We start from the raw sequence: 24,015 nt of genomic DNA, 5'->3' as shown, positions 1-24,015 counted from the left end.
GCATCCACCGGCAACACAACAAATCGATTCAACCATTGTTTGGTTTACGATGATGTTATGATACACCAAAGCAAGAAAACACCCAGACATCTTATGCAAATATACACTACTTTTATTAGCACAAAAATAGAAACCATGCTAAACATTATTACTGTGAAGTCAATTTTTTTGTGTTCACTTTTGTTTCAAATTGCTTCAAATGCAATTTGCAAACATATTATTGGTCATTATATTGTAATACAGTTTATATATGGCCTACTGTAATTTAGAAGTATTGTATAGATTACATACTAGTATGTCAAAGTCAACATTTAAATTAGTTTGACCCAATCAGCATATTAGATTTATAATTTATCAGAAGCGAATTAGTTTAACTTTGTTTACTATGTGTAAATATTACTTTAAAAACAAAACAAAAAAGGCACCAGACAAAGGTCTAAATGTATAGATGAGTAGCATGTCTGTTATTCTGTCAAAATTGGCATTTTACACCAAGCAGTTTACTACTTTGGCAATTTATAAGTGCATAGCAAGTTTGTTTATACAAGGAAACCATACTTTAATTTATACCTTTGAACCTTACATTAAAAAAAAAAATAATAATAATTTAATAAATGTTGTTGGGTCCAAAACGAACTTAAATTATTATAGCGTTTCAAAGAATTTTGTCGTAATATATTTACATGTTTAAACCTTTTCTTGTTTTGTAGCAAAAGAATAAATAAGCGTTTTAATAATCGTGATTTCAATTATTACCAAAATAATCGTGATTTTATTTTTTTCATAATCAAGCAACCCTAACCCTTTTCTTTTTTTTTTTCAAGTTTGAATGTTATTACTATGTTTTTTTGCTCAGAAATGGTAGCCCCCGGGTATTTACGTCAAGCATGCATTATTCATCATGGCGGCAAAGAAGAGTAGATTTTTAAGATGACACAATGCATTGCTTGTGTGGAAACACTTTGGATTGAGCAAGAAAGGAGATCGTTTTGACAAGACGGTTGCCGTGCATAGCCTTTGAAAATCCCGTGTAAAATGTAACGGGAACAAGACAATTTGTCGGCTCATCACAAACAGTGACCGCCGCTGTTTATTCATTCAGGTTGGTTGCTGATTGTGCATGTTAGTAGAACAGACCAAAAAGGCATTGTTGCCTTATTTATTCAAAAACTCGATAATAGATCTCGTGCTCAAAGAACTACTTATTATTGCATATGCATGTTTTGTGCACAGATTGGTGTGTGCGCACGGTTAGTAAATGAGGACCATTGAGAGCTCGTAGAGAAGGGTCTTGCTGCCAGACATGTAGACAGCTCATATTGTAAGCCTTCGGCAAAAATGTTTACTGTCACATAGAATTTTTTTTTTTTGTTAACCCATTAAGGACTAAAGCGCCTTTCTCAACAGCTCCCCAAAACGTAAGGTCGCCTTTGGAATTACCCTTGAAGACCTGAAGTTCTCCCAGAAATTTAACACTTACAAAATGATTAATATCTCAGCCACTGTAGCAGACAGAAACATAATTCCAAAAGAATTAAAGAGCTTAGACATATGGCTTTCACACAGGCATCATTTATTATTATTTACTGTTTCAATCGAAGATGTTAAAATAACGTGTCAGTGCAAGAGAAGCATTATTTTCATTTTTAAAAAATCGAGTGGTAATTACCATCCTCTATTCTGTTACAAAGACGTCAATATCGTAATTGTCTACAAACCATATCATATCACGTTCAACTGGTCGACGTCGTCCGCCATGAGCCTATCTACGTCTCGAAAAAATTCCACGACATCCTCCGCGGTCTCGCGACACGTCACGTGTATATTCTGATGCATTAAGTTGGCTAAGAGACGGAAAATTGGATTAAAAAAAGACTGACTTATCCGCTCCCCCGGTTGAAAAGGTAGAAAGACTCAACAGCGCTCCCAGCTCTAGTGGTAGAAACATGGTTATGCGCTCCTGGGGTTAATGGGTTAATTTAATTGATTAATAATAATTATTAATAATTAATTTAATTTAATTTGAAATATTTTTTGTTCCACAAAAGAGAATGTTGAATATTTTTCAGATAAATGAAGCACTTTAACAGGGTTTGTTTACATTGATGTTTTAATGCATAAAAGAACGATCTTATTCTGATAATAAGGCAAGTTAAGAGTATATTATGAGAACTAGCTTGTTGTGATATCACTGTTGTTTTTTTTATATTTTATAATCAGTAAAGCTGAGTTTGTTTTAAAATCAAATCCAATGAAAAAAGCTATTGTTTATTTTGAGTTACCTTTGATTAGGACTGGTTTATTTACAGAAAAAAAAAAACATTGATATATTGTATCAAAAATCGCCTTTATCATATTGCTTTGTCTCAAATCGTTAGGCCTTATATCGATAAGTAGCCATTACTTGTTGCACCAGATTGTGTTATCAAAGTGTTTTTCATGTTGTTTATTTGTCAAGATTGTGCATATTGATCGCTAAGTCAGCAACTTCCACAACCAGAAGTTTGTATTTGTATTTCAGATACAAGTGTTGCCAAATGAATAGCGTTTTTCATATCATTTGCAAATGTATTCACTTTTTTATTGTTAATATTCATCCTATGTTTGGGTTTACGTACAAAACTGTATTGGATGGATTTTCCTAACTACATTCCAAGTGTGAAGCCCCAATATATACATTTGTTTCCTCTTTATTCTCCTTTGTTTGTATTCAAAAAGAAAAGTGTTCTTATCCCCCCGATATATTTGTTTTGGATTTTTGACTGGGGTCATGGTTTATTTTTGGATGCAATTTACATATTTTGTTTTGAATGTTTCTGTGTTATGGCTTCACTGACCTCAATAAATGGACTTTTAACTCACTGACAATTTTATTAGTGGCCCTTTAGGATTTGCTTTTGAGCACCCTGACATATACTGTACTGTAGTACACTATATTATTCTTTATAAATTCACAAATAACATAGATCCAATTAAGAGGATATTGGCATAGCTTGATAGCCCCAATCATCAGCTGCACTTTGTGCTGCACTTTGTGTATTTCGGCAATAGCTTTTCAACCACAGATACAAATGAAATGATAAATATAATATAATATGACTGGGCGATAATTCAATATCAATGTATTGTGATAGACATGTGATCAATATTAATGGAAAAATTGCCTTCGATAATTTGTTTGATAGAAAAAAGAAATCAGGAAGCAAACCCCAACCCCGGCATTGTGCGTGTTGTAGGCAGAGAGTACGGTGTGGCGTTAGATTTATTCCATAATTACATATGAGGAGATTCTGAGCATAAAAGTGTGTTTTGAGCGCAGCTGACTCCAGACACGAAGAAGAATCGGTTAAACAAACGAACAACGAGTGCGTGCACGTGCTAACATGTAGTGTACACGCACGGAACGAGAGTGTGGCTTAACTTCGTAATAAACGTGATTGGATTACCTCCTTTGTAAGGAACATTGGTTTGTGTTCTGCTCATGCTCTAACCGCAAGGAAGCTTGGTCTTTTGAGTGCAGAAATGACTTGTATCCGCTGCAATGCTGCTTACTTACTTGTAGCAAGAAGGCCAGTCACTAAGCAAGCCCAACTTGGAACGCATTGATTTCTCCGCGGCTTTTACACGTTATTTTCTGTCTCTATGGCGAAAATGACACAGGGCGTATATAGACACATAAATGTGTGTATGTAAATCCGTGCATCTGGCACGCAACTCAACGGAAATACACAAGCAGAGGTATGGCGAAACTCAGACGCAGCACAGAGCCACTTTTTTCAAGTGAGGAGGAAACGACTGCTTTAGTACTGTGGTGAGTAACATGAATATAACGTCTTTTATTGACGGGAAAAAGTAAGAAGCGGAAATAATTGGGATATCCCATATCAATTATCATGTCTACGGGAGAATATCTGTCCGCTTGCGCATGTAAAGGGCTTATTCTGAATTTTTCAGAAACCGAAATTTCCTTTACCTGAATATTGACGACATGTCTACATCACAGTCACTGAGTCATTATGATAATAAAAATCACAAAGGTGGGTGGAGTACTGCAGTCAAACAGACTTTTAGAAATGATTTGCGTATTCCTTCGAAATGCTTCAGCTTGATTCGAATATAATCAAAAACCTTGAAATTGATTCAAACGTGTATATTAATCTCCAAATTTTCATTAATATGACCATGTCTGATTATTCCGGAAAAATTCAAATATTATGACCATTAAATGTGGATTTCTGCTTTCAACAGTCCATTCACATCCACTGTGTTACATCTAGTTAAAATCTCGATGCAATGTACTCTCTACTCAGACAGGATTTACTGGATAAGTGTCCCTCACACTTGTGACGCAATCCTTTTGACCATCAAGCACTCAAAGCTGGATTTGAAGTGCTTCTGAACCCTCATGAACTTGGGAATATAAGGAGGAAAAGAGTCTCCTGCACTCGATGCAGCCCACAGTGCCCCCCGCCCCAAGGTCTTTAATCAGACCCCTATATCAACCCAGCTGGCATTGAACCATTATAATGCTTTCCTTTGATTAAAGTAAATAAGAGCACTTGACTGTACAATCAATAAGTACAGGCATGAAGCAATGAATTTCTGTAACATAAATCTTCTTGCTGCGTCCATTTGTGGAGTCATCTCAGTTTCGTTTTTACTGATTAGTTTCCCCATTACTCAAAACAGATGTCTGTTTACAGGTGATAGATGATGCAATTATAGGGTATTTGTCAGTCATTTGGTATCTGCTGCAAGCCAAAGATTGTAAAGTATTTAACTGGCTACTGTAGTTTCGGTACATGTTGACCTGACCCTTGGGTTGGTTTTAATGGCCAACTGGAGTATAGAAAGCCTCACTGAGTGTCTCGAATCCAAGTAGCATCCAGCCACGGCTGCAGGATTTTCTGTTGCAGCTTGTCATTATAGGTAATGCTCAACACTTGTTTCCTTTTGTCAAAGGTAATCTCCTTGACTTAAAATGTCATTGCGCTATTGTCTACCCCGAATGTCCGGGCACCTTGCTGCCCCTTTTGTTGACAGGCCTCAGATAATAGACATACGTGTCTAAACTGTAGCTGACCCCACATCTCCTTCGTAGCAAAACAATACACTGACACTTGCAGCTGAAAGTGTTCTTTCCCTCCTGTGGACAGTAGGTTCTTGCATTCTCCCTCCTTCACTCCTTCTATAATGTTCTGGTGTGTGTGCGTGCGTGCGTGCGTGTGTGACAGCTGCCTAATTGGGCATTCTCCCCTCGTCGTAGCGCCTGCTCTCCTCTCTCTCCTCCTGGGCTGGGGCTGCTGACGAATGGCAGCGGATTACAGATGAGGACACTGTGACCTGCCTGACCTTGCTGCACAGCCGCGGGGGAGAAAGAGGCGGATGGGGAGGGGAGGGGAGCAGCAGAGCACAAGGGGTGGGGAAGACAGGGTGCGAGGACTGCAGAGGGGCGGAGCAAGCGGGGGCGGGCTCTGTGCTCACAGGTGGGAGGAGGGGTATCAGGTCAGCAGAGGACGAGGTCGCACAAAGGTGGGGGGGGGGGGGGGGGGGGGGGCGAGGATGGGAGGGGGTGTGCCAGGTGGCTGGGCTAGGTGGGTGGGTGATCAGACAAATGACAAGTGTAACATGACAGGATCTGCCCAACCTCCTCTTGCCTTCCCTCCCTCTGCCCATGTCAGTATGTCAAGGGCATGAGCCCACAGCATTGCGGCATCAACACCCCCACCCAACTGATTTGTTAATGTATTTGCCCCTCCTCTGATCTTCTTCTTAAAAAAAATAAATAATTATAATACTGTATATATACAGTGTGTATTTCAGAAGCTTCTACACGACTTTTGGGTTGCCTCCGTACTTTCACCCCGAGCTCTGACAGACAGTCTTAGGTTGATCCTTGAGTGTGGTGAATTTCAATTTGAGTGTAGATGTTTCCATGCCCTCACCCCGTTGGGTGAGACTGCCAAGGTGAGGTTGTGTCCTCTTGTTAAGAGCGATTAATGGCACTCGTTACCTACATAATGAAATATCCCCGCCGATTCATAGGGAGCTGTTGTCTCCCTCCCTGTCAAGATCAACACTATCGGTTTACCTTATATCCCAGAATACGTGGCTGTCAATTCACAGAAGATTTTGTTCTTTATTTATTATTTTGACACGCAACATACCGCAGTTCACTGTGTGACATGTCTGATAAAGAGATGGGTTGCTCATGCGGAGTCCTATTTTGACTGGCTCAGTAAATTTAGATTTTATCTTCCTCTGTGTGTTCTTTTATAACCAGAGAATGCTCGCCTAATATTAGCTTCCAAACTCGACCTTGTTGTTAGTGTTGCATTTTGCATGTGTGTGCTTGGGGCTCTGCTGGCTTTCTTGTAGCTTTGTATTTTGACCTGTATGTGCATGTAACACCATTCTCTGCCTGAGTCAAGCTGCGCAAGCTCTTATAATCCCATGCCCCGGTGCACGTAGGCTTGATTAGTGGCAGCAGTTATCTGCGCGCAAGACAGCTCGCCCTGCTTTAACATTTGGTCAGGTCTGGGGCACGGGGGTGGGGTGGGGGGCAAGTCATGAGAAAGGTGAATGAGGAAAGAGAGAGGTGGGGGGGGTGCACATCGGATGGCTAGTGAGAAAAAGGGAAGAGGGGAGGGCGCAAGCCTGATTAGTATTCCAAAGGAGCACTTTTGCCAGTGGAGCAAATTGATTACTGCACTTTACCTGTATCAGCCTCCACAGCTAAGGATGACAAGGTACGGGAGCATGATGTGTGTCTTTGGTCGCCTCCCGACCACAGTTGAATAGGAATGTTAGCATTTGGCTCATTAAGGATTCTTTTTACCTGTCCTCTAAGCAGATTTTATTATAATTACCAGTGGATAGTTTTCTTTCTCCGCTTAATCTCCTTCATTTCAACAAAATAATAGTCTGGTTGCAGTTGGGTGCTGGCCTTGTCTTCCGCACTGTATAATTTAACACTCAATGACTGTTAATGGGGAAAACACTCAATAATAGTCCTTGGTGTTCATGTGGACCATCCAGGTGAAGGTGTTCATTGCTGTAAACCTCTACTTGTCTAGCTGTACTATTGCTATAGGAAAAAGGTAGGACTTGTTCTTAGACTTTTTTTTAAAAAATTTTTTTGACAAAAACTCAACTGTAGCTTCTAGTGACTGACACAGTAATGAACCCAGAAAATTCTTCATAAAAAAAATTACATTGAAACCGAAAACATTTTGTGAAATGCTCAGCCATAAACTCTCATGAACACTTTGAAAAGTAAGTGAAAAGTAATTAAAGGAAGTTATTATGTATCAAATGCCTGCTTTGTCAGTTGAATAATGTTGCTTCAAAAATGTTTTGCTACAGATATGTTCAACTAATTGGTGGAGTATAGCCCTTATAACCAACATAGTACAATATCATCTTGTGTATATCTTTGCATACGTATTGCAGACATCTGACTGTTAGGACTGCAACTTAGGAGGAAGCTTGAATGGAAGGAGGAAGGAGGTCAAGCCTGGTGACTATGGAATATAGCAGTAGTTGTGTCATTGACACGAGTGAAAGTCATGGTAACAATACCTCAAGAAAATATCCAATGAAAGAAATAATTTCACTCTTGGAATCCCCGCAGTTTTGTCTTAACATACAGTTTACATTCATTTTATTATTTCATATTTAACCTGTGCTGTTACGAGTCTCACCCATGGACTACAGAAAAATAAACAATTGCATTAAGTGATAATTAGCAACTAAATGGCATGGGGCTTGAATATATTTGGACAATGAGCTGATACTGATACAACTGATACTGCTTTTTACTGCGAGTGTGCTCAGTCGCAGAAGATGTGGATTATTATTTTTATTTTTTTTGCTTACAATTTTCTCCCACAATAATAACTATGGAGCAGTGGTTGACTAACTGGTTCACTAGTGTAAAAATCGGACACCATACCCAGGTTTTTTTCCTGGTTCACTCGGATTGAGGCAGAGGTGTTACCATCCTGACCATGTGCCATGATTTTTTTTGTTTGTTTTTTTAATGGGGATGCTATTACATTGAACAAAAACTGTTAAAACGTCCTCTGTTGAACTTCATATTTTTATTATCCTCCTATTTTTTTCCCTCCCATTTTGAAAGTGAACTTGGTAGGCAACACTACTCAACGTTTTTTCCCTCCATCTCATTTGCGTCAAAGTGCATGTGTGAGATGCACGTAACCGGTATCTCGCTTGCCGAATGTAGTCTGTTCAGTCGCTGCGTTCGGACAAGCCCTTTATCGTTCGCACAACCGCGTGCCCTTATTTGGAAGTGCCCACATAGGAGCCGGTGAGGCTTTTCCCACTGGTTTACAAAATGTATCTTTGTTACAAAAAGAAAGCCCAGGCTTTGCTCATTTTAAAAAGGAAAATCAAAAGGAGGTAAGATGTATCTTTAATTGTTACTTTATCAAGGCTTCCTCCATTGTCCTCATGCCGTGTAAATAAGTCCGCCAAAATAGCAGTAAATCGCTTGCCAGCGCCTCCCCTATTGAAAGCGCTTTCTGACGCCACGACTGCGCCGCCGTGAAGTAGAATGTGTTTCGATCCGAGGGGATTTGCCGTCGTCCGAGTACACGCAGCGTCGCTCAGCAATGCTCTATTCTGTGGTGCCGCCCCTCACCACATGGACATGAATGGGGTTGACAGCGGCGCACTGCAAGTTCAGAGCAAAAAGGAGCCGCATGAGCTTTATGAGCCGCATGAAACCGGGCAAAGAGCCAGGGTTGGCCAGGCCTGATTTAGCGCCTCCATAGTGGCGAACGCTGCAACTGCAGTTAAAATATGTTGTTGCCGCAGAGGGACATCAGTCGCGCTGTGTTGAGCAATATCAATCACTCTGGCTGGAGGCGGGTACACAATTAGCTGGAGGCGGCCGCCACTCAATTTTGAATGCAGGAAAAACCCTGATGCCCTCTCAACTCCTGGTGAATGTGATTCTATACACCTTGGTCAAAGGCACCAGAAATCCAGTCTTCCATCCATCCAAATGTTGATGAAAGTAGAAATACAGATATAATACATACATTTTAATCTACTCTCTTTACAGAGGCTATTATCAACTGTGTTAGCTAAATTGGTCTACATCCAGCGCATAAAGCTACAGAGGATATCCTGTATTTGACTTCTAGCAAATTGAAGCCAAAGCTGTTAATGTCTCCTTTCTGCGAACTTTACTGCATTCTAAATTATATAAATCACTCTCTAGCCTGTAATGTAAATCACGGATTCTGAAATCCATGTGGTTCTTAATTTCTTAATTTAATCTGTTGTGTTTTGTCATAAATTATAATGCCTAATATTTCAAATAGACGATCAAGAGTTTCCCCTTTGTTGATGTGGCATATTAAAGGGCTAATTTAATGCTTCTGCAAAGGCAAGGATGGATAATGATTCTACTTATTTTGCCTCTAATGTAATCTAACATCTAACGTCTCTAATGGAGACGTTGGACATTGGCTTGTCTTTGTCCAAAGGGCAAGTCTCCATGATAAACTCTTACATAATCAAGTTGGAGTGTCCAAAGTTAATGTTAGGCAAACACATTTTTTCGTCTTTATGGTCAAAATTAGTAACTACATTTACTAATATAAATTTCTAGTTTGGGTCCTCTCCAAGTTGTGTATCAGCTGGCCATTTCTTCATGCCTTTAAAGAACAAGGTACCAAATTAAACCCAGATGCTGACAGATGTGTAGTATGCCATACTCATTTCATATTTTGTTCCGGTGTCTAAAATATAGGGCATTCTTTACTTGGTTTCAAAAGCAACTGCTGTGTAAGTACTGGGTCGGGAATCGGGATCAGACACAGCACTAATCTGATTGAAGTCTCCTGTTCATTGGCTTGGGTTCAGCTCTTCGTTGCCAGCTGGACTGGTGCTGCTTGATACTTTATTGTTAGAGGTTACCCGTAATTGTTACATACTTGATTGGGTTAAATGTATCCAATTGAACTAATTAACATTATAAAATAGTGCGTCTTAAACTAGCGCCGACTCTTTTGTGAGACTTAAATACATTTTGTTGGGAATCAAACCTGTGTAGGAAACGTAATCATACTTTATCGTCACACGGAACAAGGTCAAGAGGAGTTTGGTTTTTCTTAAAGGCAAACTCATTGAAGAAATATGTCCTTTATCTTTTTCTGTCTTCTAGACCTCTGTCGCATTGGATACTCCTTCAGCGCATCCCAAATTACTCACAGCAAAAGGGAGGAAAAAGCAATACTCATAAAGATGGACATCTTGCTGACTCATGGCAAAAGGCCTCTTAAGGGCTAATGCCAAGGATATTATGAAAATGATTCATTAAAGGCCAAGGATTTTAGCTGGTTCTACCTTGCTTTCAGGGCAGCCTGGCAGTGGGACATTTGATCTCAATTGCAAAGTGGCCCATTTCCCTCAGAAAGCACTGCTGCAGTCTACATCAAAATGCCGAGGTCTTGTCTTTTGGCGTGCTGGCTATGGGGCAAGCGGTTGTTCTTATTTCCAGCCCTGGTGTTTACGAATGGAAAATTTGTGTTGGATCAGAAGGGAAATGAGCACCATTTTGGAAAGACGATGTAAGCAAAAGATAACCTCGGAGCCCAATTGGAATAAATCGTGTAGCGATTGATGCCAGCTACGGCTCATTAAGAAGGAATGTGTGTGTGTTTAATTGATGCACTAATTTGCAGCCACTCAGGAAATGGCCGTGGGTGGGTCTTACAAATGGCACACAAATATTTACTATAGATACAAATACTTTTGTAAACATATCTTTCCAAACCGGTCAAAGAATGTATGCGGAAAGTATTTGGGGGTCTGTGATATCACTACTGGCTGGGTCCCATTCAGATGACTCATCTGTATGCATCAGTTGCCAAATGCTTACCCTTAATCTTAGTACTTTTCCTACGGAGGGGTTCAGATGAAGTGAAAAAAAATCGACCTCACAAACTTTATACTTCAATAATATTTTGGTAATATCTGATCAGCATTGGCTCCTGTTTATCAGTATGACACCTGTCCATAACCTGAGCATGAAAGAGCCTCATTTAAGGAGCTCGTAAACTACGCCCTTGTTTGGACTTCCTGAATGGAGTGGGCCGCATGCCACCCACAGCGTCTTGTCAGTAGCGTGTGTGAGTGTATGTGTGTCAATGTATGCTTCAAACTATAGTAGAACAAGTGAGTGTGCACTCTTTTTTTGGATACATTTTTTTTTTCCCCTCTGTCAACCACGTGTGCCTAATAAACCTTTGAATTTTTTTATAACTTATTATTTTCTTTAGGCGATATGGGTGTTGGACATTGCAAAATCGATATTATTGCGATATTTACCATCTACCTAAAGAATTGACATTTTAATCTAATTAAATCAATTGTTTTCATGTGGCAAAATAAGTAGACTCAGTTTCTTAATTTATCTAACTTATAATTATTTTCATGCATACACTTTTTCATGTTATTTAGTGTTTGCTCCCCTGGGGGGAAAAGCCGAAAGGATAACAACAATGCTCCCAGATACTGTTCTCCTATTGAATGGTGACGTGCTTGTAAGGTTGCATCTGATTGGTCCAAGTCAAATAAAAACATACAATTCTATATGAAAGCACGGCTTTGCGATACATACCTACTCAGAAGTAGATCAAGGTGCTCTGGTTTTCATTGTATAGCCATGCATTTGCCTGTGGATTGAATTTCTGTGTTGTTTTGTCCTGATTGACCTTTCTACAAAAACATTTACTTCTCCAAGCTCTCCCGCTGTTTGCTGCCTAGGTATTCTCTTGTTTACCGCCTCTCAAGGTGAACAAGAGCTTTTAATTCAACTTCCTTCTGGTGCACTCACTCTTTCAAGAACTGCATTTGGTCAAGCAGCTTCTGTTTTGCCTTATTTAATCATGCCCCGCCATATTGAATTTGCAAACAGCGGTCACACTGCATGTGTAAGTGGGCTACATTGTTGTGTATGTGCAGCAGGGATGGGCGGCAGATTACATGATATATTGGTGTTCAGGCATCGCCTCTCCTTTTAAAATTCCTTTAACCTTGACTCCCCTAAACAACAGGGAGAACACATCTGCCAGGCTGGTGTCAGACATTAGTACACTGCTCGGGCAGCATTGTCACTTTTTATTAACGCCGAGAGCTTTTCTATGGACACCAGCTGTTGGATCAAGTGCAAAAGCCTTAGTTACATAAATGACCTTGACTTTAAAGACTTTACTTCAGCTCCGCTCCCTTATAATTATTTTGGTTGCTCTCCTACATTTTAAATGGATTACTGTTCATGACAATGAAGGTCATTAAGGAACTTTTTTTATTTTGAGATAAAAGACTGCGTAGGCAAGTATCTTCATGTGGAGGTCATGTGGAGGGGGAGTGAAGGTCACGTTCTTAGATCTAATATGTGCCATCTGTGTCAAATTTTCATGTTGGTGTCTCATGTTTGGAAGCACTTAAAGGTTCTGTGACCTTTACTGTTCAGTTACTTTTACATATAAGAGACGATGGAAAGAAAACTAGATGAAGAGGCATCCAGTCAGGCTTGGTGGAGCTTTTAGCCCTCCCCATTGCTCTGCTTGTCCTATCACATTTATGTGGCAGAGAGTAGGGATGAAAAAAAAAAAATCACTTTAGAATTGTGCCTTCTCCGTCATTGGCCGACATTGTCAAGGATAATGGATAATCACCCCTAAACTGTAGAGCAGTTTGTCGGTGCTCTGGCGTCCCATGGGTGGGAGGAGACGCCGGCCAGGCTTTTTGGGTGCCACTACCAAAGAGGTGACATGTTAACGGATGTGGAAGGTCATTTTCAATGTATACACCAGGGGAGATAATGTAATACTAATACACGCAGCGCACGCTATGAGAGAGGAAAAGAGGAGGCATTATGCTTTAGGCGCTGAGTATAGACGTTAGAGGACAGCTTTCCCTATATTAATGTAATGAATTAGTTAACTGAGTGTTGTCACTGAAAAACATGTTTTTTTCATGGCCCAGCTGGGGCTCTTTGAATCTCACAAGAGCCCAAAGATACCTACTTTTTTTTTTTTTTTTTTTACAGTTGTTGATACATTATGTGCAACACTGGATGCAGTAGCTGGATTAGTGTTCCTGTGCTCCTGTATCTTCTTGCTTTTAACGTTTCTTAAAACAAATCTAGACAAGGTCAACCACAGTTGGCAAGATTAGCTGTATTTCCCCCGGTTGAAACAAGACAATGAATCATGATATACCTTCCAGCCAAGTTGAAAATACATGTGCGGGCACGTTTGCTGTAAGGATCAAATGGTGGTTGCGGAGGCATTCTATTAAAATTGTGTTAAGCTCACTGGCGGGAAAATAGCCCTAATCCTGTGTATCTAAGCAGCATGACAGCAGACGTCAGATGGCGCAGTATGACCAGGTTGGCTTTTGTTGTCATCAGATTTAGGTCAACATCTTAAAGATGGCCTTTATCAGTAATTGATGCCAGTGGCCCGGCCTTATTTATTCCCTTTTTTCCTTTATACATTATTACACCTTGTGCTTAAACCCATTTGTTGATTATGTATATTTGTTACGTAGAGGTATACAAATTGCTAACCAGATTGTTTCGTTAGTGCTACTCAGACTTAATTGCTCCCAACTTAAATCCAAGTTCTAATCCCAGCTCATTTTCAAGGTGGAGTTAAAAGGACAACCTTGTTAACCTTTACTGTAATGACAACCTGTGTTTGTGGGGGTGGATTTCAACCGGAGTAAAAGTTCACCACATTGTTGTTTTGAACCTTACTCGCATTTTCTGTTAGGTATTTAGACTGGCAACTGCATGGGTTGCCATAACCTTTGGTCATGGTCAAGGACTGCTGTCCAGTCGTGTGACCAACTATGTTGGTCCACCCAGCAGACACCTAAGGTGAGGACAGCTGAAGCGAGGTGGAAACTCTGTATTAATTAACCTTTATGGGAGGTGGCCATGACTGTTGAAGGTGTTCTATATCCATGGAAACCATGCTGACAAGGTTCAGTGATGAGGTCTCCCAGGGCTGCGCCACTGACACTGTCATAGTAACTGGCACATCCAGTGTCACTGGTTCTGTCCCCCTAACAGTGGTGTTGTGTGACGGACACTCCTGATCCACGTTGATCCACCTTGAAGTCCTTCAATGCACGTCCTAGATTATTCACACACACGCACGCTTGGTCAGCAAGTGCTCTCGCTGTATTTGTTTCTGTGTGTTCAAAATGAACAAGTGTCACATGACATCAGTTTTATGTTTCACTATTGTTTGCTGATATAAACACATGCCAAACAGAGATAACTTGAAGCCTTCATTGCTGTCCATGCGTTATTAGAGATAAATACGAGCCCTTGCCCCCAACATTCTGTGGTGGGAAGTATGCATTTTTGTCTTTATTAGTGTAACCACAATATAAGAATTCTAAATACCAATACCACTTGTAAACCTGTAGAATGTACCTTGATACAGGTACTGAAATGATGAGTGCAGCAACATCACACAGACGTACAGTACATATACTCTCACATACAGTCTAGCTCAGGTTTGGGCATCTTAAATAATGGAGGGCACCGCACTTTTTTTATCAGTGATACTGCAGCGCCATATACAGTAGGACTAGGACCCTACACTTTGTAACCAGATCTATGACAAAAATGTTTTCTTAAATATGGACACGTGTGCAATGCATGTCCACTATCCTAATTCAACAACAAAGATTTTGAAGCAAACAAAAAAATAAACATACTGTCATTTTCTTTTTTTCTTATGTTAACATTAAACTAGTGGGCTTTCGTCAGAGGAAATTGTGGTTTGATGGAACATTTTGATGCTTTAATAAATTGCACAAGTCTCTTTTTTTTTTAGCTGTCAGAATCAGTACGGCGTTCGTTCTTTCCACAAACAAATAATGTACACATTTTACTGGAGAGACTAATAAACATCCTTTAGGAAGCACACTTAGCCTATTTTTCTATATGCTGCACAAGTACCGGTAATAAAAATAATGTTATCATATAAATGTTGACAGTGAGGTATTGCTGTACTCTTCTAGTACTTGGAAACCATGCAACCTTAGTCCTTATACACATTTATGCATACATCTGAACATAATGCTAGTGGGTGAGTGGGCGGATGCATCCTTCTTTGTGTAGACTGAGGGTTGCATGGTGTGAGATGCTGCTCATGTAAGGATCAGGAGGTGGTGAGGGGGGATAATCCACTGAAATGACAAGATGCACAAGAAATTATTCACATCTTTCACCATGCACTTCTTTTTTTTGAACAAAATCGTTCTGAGGGGCTTATGTCTCAAGACCTGTTTTCAGAGTAGTGGGCTTGAATTTTCAATTTGGATCCAATCAGAACTAATCTACATTTGTCATCCATTGGGTAACTGTGAGGTTGGGGGTGGTGGGGCAGTCAATCTGAAATGTTGCTAAGTAACAAGAGGTGGCAGACAAGGTGGTGAAATGAATGGGATGTAATGGTGTGCCAATTCTTGCTTTTAATAATTTCCTCATTTTCTTTGTCTCTGCCCATCTCTTATAGGTCCCCCATGTGAGATGTGCAAAGATTTACCACTGACACCCAGGGCCATGGAATGTGAAAACATCTTTCCAGCAATATTCCTCTGACTCCTTATGTTCTTCATGGAAAGATAGAGGAAGACATTCGGACAACCTATGGCGTTTAAAGGCATCCAGTATTGCCTGGATTATCTGTAACCATGGTTGGTGTTTCACCCCTGTGTTGAATGTGTCCACCAGAGAGTGGTCACAATTTTTTAGGTACTTGAGAAGTGCACGGCACTGTCAACCTGATGATTTAGTTGACATTTGTTTCCTTGTAGCGCTGCTGAACCATACAAGGGGATCCTAGTATTGAACATGACTCATGGGGAGGAGCCTGGCCCTGAGACACACAAGGATTCAGCTGTTTTAACTTATCTGGAAGGTTTACTGATGCATCCAGTGGTGGCCGGGCCTGGGGCCACGGCAAGCAGGAGGTCCGAGGCTGCCCACAGCAACCAAGATCAGGGAGACAAGGTGGGCGGTCCATTTCAGCTACCTACTCATGGCCCCACTGCTCCAAAGGCTGGAAACAGTGGACCAACCATGGGTGCTTCACAGCACTTGAAGAAGGCTCGCCTCTTGCGCTCTGGAGCTTGGAATGATCCAGGGAACCACTGTTTGAGTTCACCACCAGTGGAGCTTAACGGCCAAGCGGGAGGCCTGCAAAATGGGTCACAGGAGGAGTCTCCTCATGGTGGGGAGAGTACTCTTTTGGCTTCCCTGCTTCAGTCATTCAGTTCACGGCTTCAGAATGTGGCAATGTCTCAGCACTCAAACAAGCCACCAAGTGAGTGTTCCTCTCCTTCCACTGCGCCACCTGCAGATAAAGAGCCACTGCCTGTGTATGGGACAGCCTCAAGCCGCTTGAAGGGCTTAATGAGAAAGAGCAAACTTCAGAACCACAGCAACACCCCTTACAGTCGTCGGGGACACAGTCATGACAGACCACCAGAATCACCCCGGGCAGCACACAGCGCCACACCCCCTTCTGCCACTACAGCTCCTGAATCAGTATCCTGTGCAGACCGGTTGAAGGCTGTCGCCAACATGGTGAAAATACGTTCCAGTCCTGCCCCTTCACCCAAGCCCAGTGTTGCCTGCAGTCAGTTAGCCCTACTGTTGTCCAGTGAAGCTCATCTCCAGCAATACTCCAGAGAGCATGCGCTCAAAGCCCAGCTCTCAGGAAGATCTGCCAGTGAAAGACTCGCTGCCATGGCAAACCAGCAACATGGCCTTGAGAAAAGGCCTCAGAGTGTGGGCGGGACTTTGCCAGAGACTCCAGAGACACTAAGTTCTTTAACAACCCAAAATGGAGTGACAACAACAAAGACACTAACAACAACACTCCCTCGGTTGGCCTTGTCCAGTCCACAGAGTCCCCCTTTGCTGTGTGGGCACATCCAAAGCTCGTCACCCACTCCTCCACATACTCTGAGCCCCTTTCACAGCCAACCCCCTCGGGAAAAGCGAGGCTTTGATTCACGACCAACTCGCCCCCCACAAACATGCAGCAGTTTGCTGTTGCTATTGCTCAACAACCACAACAATCAGAAGCAACTGACAAAAAATGGACACCTGGAGGATAGCTGTAGCGTTCTACCACCTAGCGGCTCTTCTTCAGTCACATCTGATAGTGAATGTTCCACCCATGAGAAAAGCCTGACCAAGGACAGCAGTGATGCAGAGACTTCCTACTCAAGTTGCTCTCCCATGGATCTCTCGATGAGAAACTGGGCCAAAAAACAAGACACAGGGCCAAAACCTTCCACAGTTTGTTCCTCTTCTGCCTCGTTTTCCCCCTTTACACACGCTGTATCCAATTCGACCACTACTGTATCCTCCAATGCGACGACATTCTCTTGTCATTCTTCTGCTCCACCCACTAATGCAGTCTTTTCACCGCTGCCCACAGTTGTCTCTTCTGCCTCCAATTCTATTTCTTCATATTCCTCTTCATCTGCCTCTACCTCCTCCTTGGACAAACTCACAGACTCTTTGTTAAAAAAATGGAAGCCTGAGCCATCAGGAGCAAACACGGTGAAGAGCAAAGAGCATGAACTCAACCCTGACCTAAAATCCCAGTCTAAGGTAACACTAATGCAGCTTCTGCTTGAGCGCAGAAATAACGATATCGTAAATAAGAACACAGATGAGGATTTACCACTTGATATAACTATGGCCACCATGTCTCGAAGTCAACCTAGCCTTGTTTCCTGGGAGGAGTCCAGGACGAAAAGCCCAATAGATAAGCCTGTTGCCCCAAATCAGCCTACGTGCTCCCTTAGTCGGGACCCAAGCGGTACATTGTCCCCGCACCCTCCCTCTCCCCAGGTCCAGTCAAGCCCATTGGATTTGTGCAAGTCGAAAGCCTTCCCTGCTGAGAAGGCTTCAGAGCCCGCCTTCAGTGCCAGTAAACTGTTACAAAATCTGGCTCAATCTGGAATTGCTTCATCCTCCCCACCAATCCCATCTGCCAAAGGTTTGAGTCAAGAGCTTGATAACAGCAGGCCCTTATCCCTGTTGGAAAGACTCAATGCTCCTATTAACAGGAGTACCACCGCCACCCCACTCTCTGACATAGCTGCAGGAAGTGGCACTCCTTTAAATAGAAAAGAAACATTTCTTCCACCTTCACAGATAGAGAACCTGTTGGAGAGGCGCACGGTGTTGCAGCTTCTTCTTGGAGCAGGCTCAACTACAGCTTCAGTTGGCCGCAAAGAAGGGAGTGGCAGGAGGAGTGCAGAGTTGGAAGGTGGGAGTTATGACAGGAGCCCCGGTGTCTCAAACATGTTTGATAGCACTGACGTCTCTGCTGTTGATGTAAGAGTCAAAACAGAGGAGGGGGTGGGGCCATCTTCTGCCATGTCTGAGGACGTAATCAACAGAAAGAGGCAGACCACTTTTGAAAAACCTAGCCCCCTGTCAGATACGGACTTAAAAACAGAACATCGACCAGCTGAGGTTATCGCAAAATATGGTCTACTTAGCCAGTTGCTGAAACATCAGACGACTACGTACTATACTAGTGCTGTTTTGCAGACTGAGTCACAAACCAGACAGGTAAAAGAGGAAAAGAGAGAGTACCCAAGCCCCAGTCCTAAAAAGAGACGCTTATGTTCTGATCAGACTGACAGCTTGGACAATTCCAAGTCTCCGAGAGCATTTCAAAGGGGTGACACAAACATTTTTACCACTCCTGGTGCTCACGTGACGCCTGACAAGCAGAAGCATCTGAAAGACGAGGAGTTTCCAACCCGAAGCCCACCAAGAGACACTTTTACCAGAGAGAGTCGGGGATTCAATGTGCTCAAACAGTTGCTGCTCTCTGACAACTGCCTGAAAGAGTTGTCTCAGCAGCACCGTGGGGCATCCAGCCCTTCCTTCCTGCAGACCAATGGCAAGGCAAATGGCAACATCCTCAGTCAACCTGCCCCCAACCACAGCTTCCTCCACCTGCCCAGCTGGCACCCTCACGGTTCGCTCAACTCAGGGCTTTCGAGTAACGTCAGAACACTGCCCACCCCTCCTGCAAGTGATAGCCTTCTCCGCAGTCCCCGGGGTCATCATCCGGCGCCATGGCAAGGTACACACAAAAGAGACCCACCGAATCTTGTCAAACAGGAGCCAGAGAGCCCCGTTCAATGGAATAGTCAGGAGAGCGATGAGGGCTGTGACTCAAATCCGGAATCTCCTCGGCTGTCACGTTCCAACCCTATCCTGTATTACATGTTGCAGAAGGGCAGTGTTCAACTCCGAAAGGAGGTAAACAATCAGGCTGAAGCACCTCGGTCTGTTGTGAAAATTAAAGAAGAGCCAATCAGTGACATGCATGCCTATGAACAAAGCTCCACCCCACAATCAGCAACCAACCGCAATGACAAGCACAGCCAGGACAACCAGAGGCTGAGTCAGTCATCTGAATAGAAGTTGTATTATCAAATATAATGTGATGAATTATTGAATCTTTTTTTGTATGTTTATTTTTTTTCAACTGCTTGCCAAATTGGTTAGAGAGAGCGAGAAATGACAAAGGAAAAAAACAATGCTAGTTGAAATTGCACACTGCTTTCTTTTAAGTCGTTCAGTACTACAAAGATCTATATTTGGCTAAATTAACTACTGAAACAACCAAAATTCACAAAATAACTCACCAGTGATGCTCAGGCCTTTTATATCATTATTATTCTATCTATTCTTTCCATTACCCTGTCATTCGCTACAATTATGTTACACTTCTGATTTGACAGTAAAAAAAATAAAAATGGATTTCATCTGATTCTTTCATAAAACACATCACCTCCGTGTTTGCCTGCCATAAAAAAATGACGGTTCCAAAAAATGGTAGCGCTCAGTGCAGTTGTATTTGTTTTCTTCATCCAGCAGTTTTAGCTAAATCAATATTCACACCGCAGCTGATACAGTAGCCTTGTTGAACGTTAACTCAAGGTTCAAAGTGAATTGTAATATAATGACAGTAGGATTTTGCCAACAGAAATTTGAATGGTTTCTTTTTATTTGATTTCAACTTTCGACAGTGCAAATTCAGGGAAGTGTGTTAGCAGATTGTGTAGTTTTTAGTAAATTGGTACCACGGCGCATGTGTGGTTTTCTGCAAAATCTGCAAAACTAAGCTTACCGCCCCAGTTGAACACGCACCATTTATATTTGTGCACAAAGTTTGAATATGAAGCACATCGGCTTTTACTCCTAATTTCTTCTCAAGGAGCACCCAGAGTTTGCACTATTGAAGCCAAATCCTCCTTGTCCTTTACAGAATAATTAAATGGCATGTGATAAAAATGTCAGTATTGTTATCTGTTGAGAATTTGACAGCTAGTGATTTCCCCCTCCATTTCTTGACTTGTTGTGCTTTATAGACCTTTCTGTGGTCGTCTCTTGATTCATAAAAATGTCAAAAAGAATTGCATGATAATGAAGAGAAGACCACAGGTTGTTTTCAAATCATTGACTAGACTGTAATCTTTTCATTTTCATTTCACAGGCCGCTTTCTCCACTTAGTAGTGTGATCTTTTTAAATACATATTCATACTCTTGTCTCTTCAGTTGTTGATACAATTTCACAATGTTTCAATGTATTTGTGTAAATAGTACTTTCAGGATGAAAGATGACTATTTTGTAATGTTTAAGCAAAGATATTACCCTAGTTTTTATTGCGCTGATATGTAAATATGAATTATATGCGTACCGGTGTACATACAAAGGAAGAGGATGATATGCCCATCTTTTTTTTTTTGTTTGGTTGGATGGTTTGTTCTTTGCATGTGTCTATGTGGTAAATGATAATCTATTCTGCGCTGTGTTGTGTAATAATGTCTGAAACTCCTCACTGCTGCCTGTTGCATGCAGACGCATGGGAACTACCTGTGTATCCCTATTGGTGATGGGGGAAAATGTTAAGTCTTAAAAAAATAGGTCTCTTTTTTTAATCACACAGAGAGTTTCTTTGAGAAGATGCAGTCTTTAAATAACCACAGACTGTTAAACAAGTTGATGAAAAATATGTGAAGAATATAAATGTGCATTGAATATTTTTGTGATTTTTTTTTTTTTTTTTCCTTTCTGTTACTGGTTAACGAAGCTCTGTGGAAGGGCTTTAGTGAAGAATTGACGTACAATCATAGAGTCGCATTGTGCATCTAAGAATTTGTAGCTGCAAATACAAAAAAAAGGTGGTTCATTTTTTTTTTTCATGTGAAGACCTGAAACAATTCGTTTTTTATGTTTTCATTTTTTGGTGTTCATTTGCACTGATATCTCTGAAATAAAGCTCTAAAATGCATGACCTAGAATGTCTTCCACTTTTTCTACTTTGCCTTTCAGAAGCTGGATTGGCTCATGTTCAAGGGTGTTTTGTTTAGTGAGCGGCATAATTGATTAATTGAACATTAAGAATTTGATTGTCAATCGTGTGGAATTGATTGTTGCTTAATCATGTTTTGAAGCCAGCAAGGCACTACTTGCCTGCAAACATGGGTGCTGTTGATTCAGTGTCAACTACTTCGCAACAGCTAAGCACAAACCAATGCAATGCTGATAATAAAACGTGAGTTGAAATTATATTTGAAAACATTGACTACGTTTACTTGCATCCAATCAATACAATTGAGAGTAACGTAAGGGTAATTGAAGACTAAAGCCATTAAGTGTGAATGTTTGTTTACTCCACATGCCCTGTGATTGGATGGCGATCAGTCCTGGATGTTGGCTGTCTGAGATGGCAAATGCACAATTTTTGTGGAAAAAGTCCGTCATTGCTCACAAATGGTCAACGTACATCTCTGCGTGGAAGGAGCAAAGATAAGACGAAGATGGACCGGTCGTGCGACCACAGATCTTTGACAAATAGAGGATTTCAAAGTGTGCTGTGTTCATGTTAGCTGGCTAAAGCTAACTCTGTGGAAGCAAACTTACATTATGTAATGAAGTTCACCTCCAGCGCTAAAACTGGCATTCCAAGTTGGCATCGTTTTCACCACCCACGGATGTGATCACTCTCTTCCTTTTCGTTGTTAGCGTAAAATTTTACATAAACACTGCTATAGCAACTACCGGTATATCCTTATTAGGATCGCAGGTGAGCTGCAGCCTCAGCTGATTGTGATTCACACATTCACAACGTTAAGGCTTCAAATAACCTAAAATGCATGTGTTTGAAATGTAGGAGCTATCCAGAGATAACTGATGCAAGCATGGGTAAAACGTGCAAAAGCTACACAGGAGGGCCTGGGCCGAGATGGGAACACAGAGGCTGACAAGTATTTACTCTGCCGTAACCAAGATTTGATGTTACATCAGCCATGCATAAAACTGTAGTGTAAAGTCTAAAAAAAAAATGTTTGGAAAAGGCTGGTCTTTGCTTCATAACTTGTAACTTTACTTTTCTATGTATTTTAGAGATAGCATCTGCAAATCTTGCCTATCAACATAAATGTTTTTGTCACTGTAGCACAGCAATGTTTAAAGAGAAGTCAACCCAAAACACATTTTTTCCATAATATGTTTTATTCAGGCCCACTAGTCTATACTAAGCATTCTGATACTGTGTTTGTGGAATATGAGTTAAGCAGCAAAATCCACCCAGGGGCAGCCATTTTTTCACTTCTGTTGACTGAAAATGACAACACAACTACGCAGGGCGCAGTTAACGACCAATCGCGGCTCAGCGTTTCAATAAACACTTGGTGGTATCGTGCGTATTTAACGTGATATATCGTAACATTGAAAAAGTATATTTTCAAATTTAACTTTTAAAAACAAATTAAAATTTCCTTTTAATAAAACACTACCTTGTAGCAGGGCCAATTCCAGGATCAGTGGTTTAGGGGTAATGAACTCCCGGCCAGGCAAGATAAATGCTTTCAAGTCATTTTGTACATTACATTATAACACACTTTCAATTACACATTTATGGAAGAGAAGCATAACACTTTTTGGTCAAGGGCATTCAATCAGTTGGCTTGTCAGTAGAACTTTGGATTCAATATTAACACACACAGGAGATCACAGCTAGCTTCTCCCATTCCAATTCAAACGGGAAAGTGGTGCTGTTTCCTAGATAGAAATAATGTCATGTACCAAACAATCAACAAGCTACAATTAAATTTAAACAATGAGGACTGGTAATGGTAAGACTGTTGGTAAGGTACTGAATGGTAATAGGTAAGAAATGGACCACATAAGACAAGTTTATGCGACTACGACTGTGATTTATGCGTATGTACGACTTAGACCACAAGCCTATTCTGTCTGTATATCACTGGAAGGCAGTATTATTATATTCATCTTTGCAAACTAGAGATTTGCAATTTATGGAGAAATTGTGTGTGAAGGCGAAGGAAGCTAAAAGAAACTGCGGAATGCGTTGGAATGAAGCTGAATAAAGTGGAATAAATTTGAATGAAGTTGAATGACCTCGAATGATGTACAATCGCCTGGAATGAGGACATAAAAAACAGAAGGGAAGCAAGAAAAGAGGAAGTCAGGAAACACTTAACTTCTGGGTCACTTCTGGGTGACTTACAGGTCATTTGGGTCACTTCCGGGTCAATTGAGTTCACTTCCAGGTCACCTAGGGGTCACTTAGGGTCACTTCAGGGTGTCCCAATACTTTTGAACAATATGGCCGTTCCATTAGGGACACCTGAGGATGAGAATTCTGGGTGTCCCAATACTTTTGAACAACATGGCCACTTCATTAGGGACACCAGGGGATGACAATTCTGGGTGTCCTAATACTTTTGAACAATATGGCCGCCACACCAGGTGAGGCCAAGCTAGCTAATGTCCCTGCACAAGATGGCTGCCCCAATGGAGAGACCTCGGGGTGAGTATCCCCGATCTAGCTAATGTCCCTGCTCAAGATGGCCGCAGCACTGGGGAGACCTTGGGGTGAGT

The 24,015-nt window shown here is 41.4% G+C and overlaps 1 protein-coding gene across 2 annotated transcripts in view; it reads left to right on the top strand.

Moving 5' to 3' along the window:
• Positions 1-21,400, top strand: part of nrip1b (nuclear receptor interacting protein 1b) — a 49,565-nt gene extending 28,165 nt beyond the window's left edge. Inside the window, exons 2-3 of one of the 2 annotated variants that reach the window (XM_086012947.1) lie at positions 15,576-15,756; positions 15,877-21,400. In XM_086012947.1, the coding sequence (XP_085869073.1) occupies positions 15,914-19,522 (3,609 nt within the window). In that variant the 5' untranslated portion in view covers positions 15,576-15,756; positions 15,877-15,913 and the 3' untranslated portion in view covers positions 19,523-21,400. Of the gene's footprint in view, positions 1-15,575 lie in introns of both variants that reach the window. The other variant, XM_086012946.1, reaches the window with a different exon arrangement.
• Positions 21,401-24,015: the final 2,615 nt, after the last annotated feature.

This window comes from Filicampus tigris, chromosome 17 (genome assembly GCF_054856515.1).
Source record: "Filicampus tigris isolate MCC_2025a chromosome 17, RoL_Ftig_1.0, whole genome shotgun sequence".
In the NCBI taxonomy this organism is placed as follows: Eukaryota; Metazoa; Chordata; class Actinopteri; order Syngnathiformes; family Syngnathidae; genus Filicampus; species Filicampus tigris.
The sequence above is the reverse complement of the archived record's forward strand: the minus strand, read 5'-3'. Positions and strand labels throughout refer to the sequence as shown.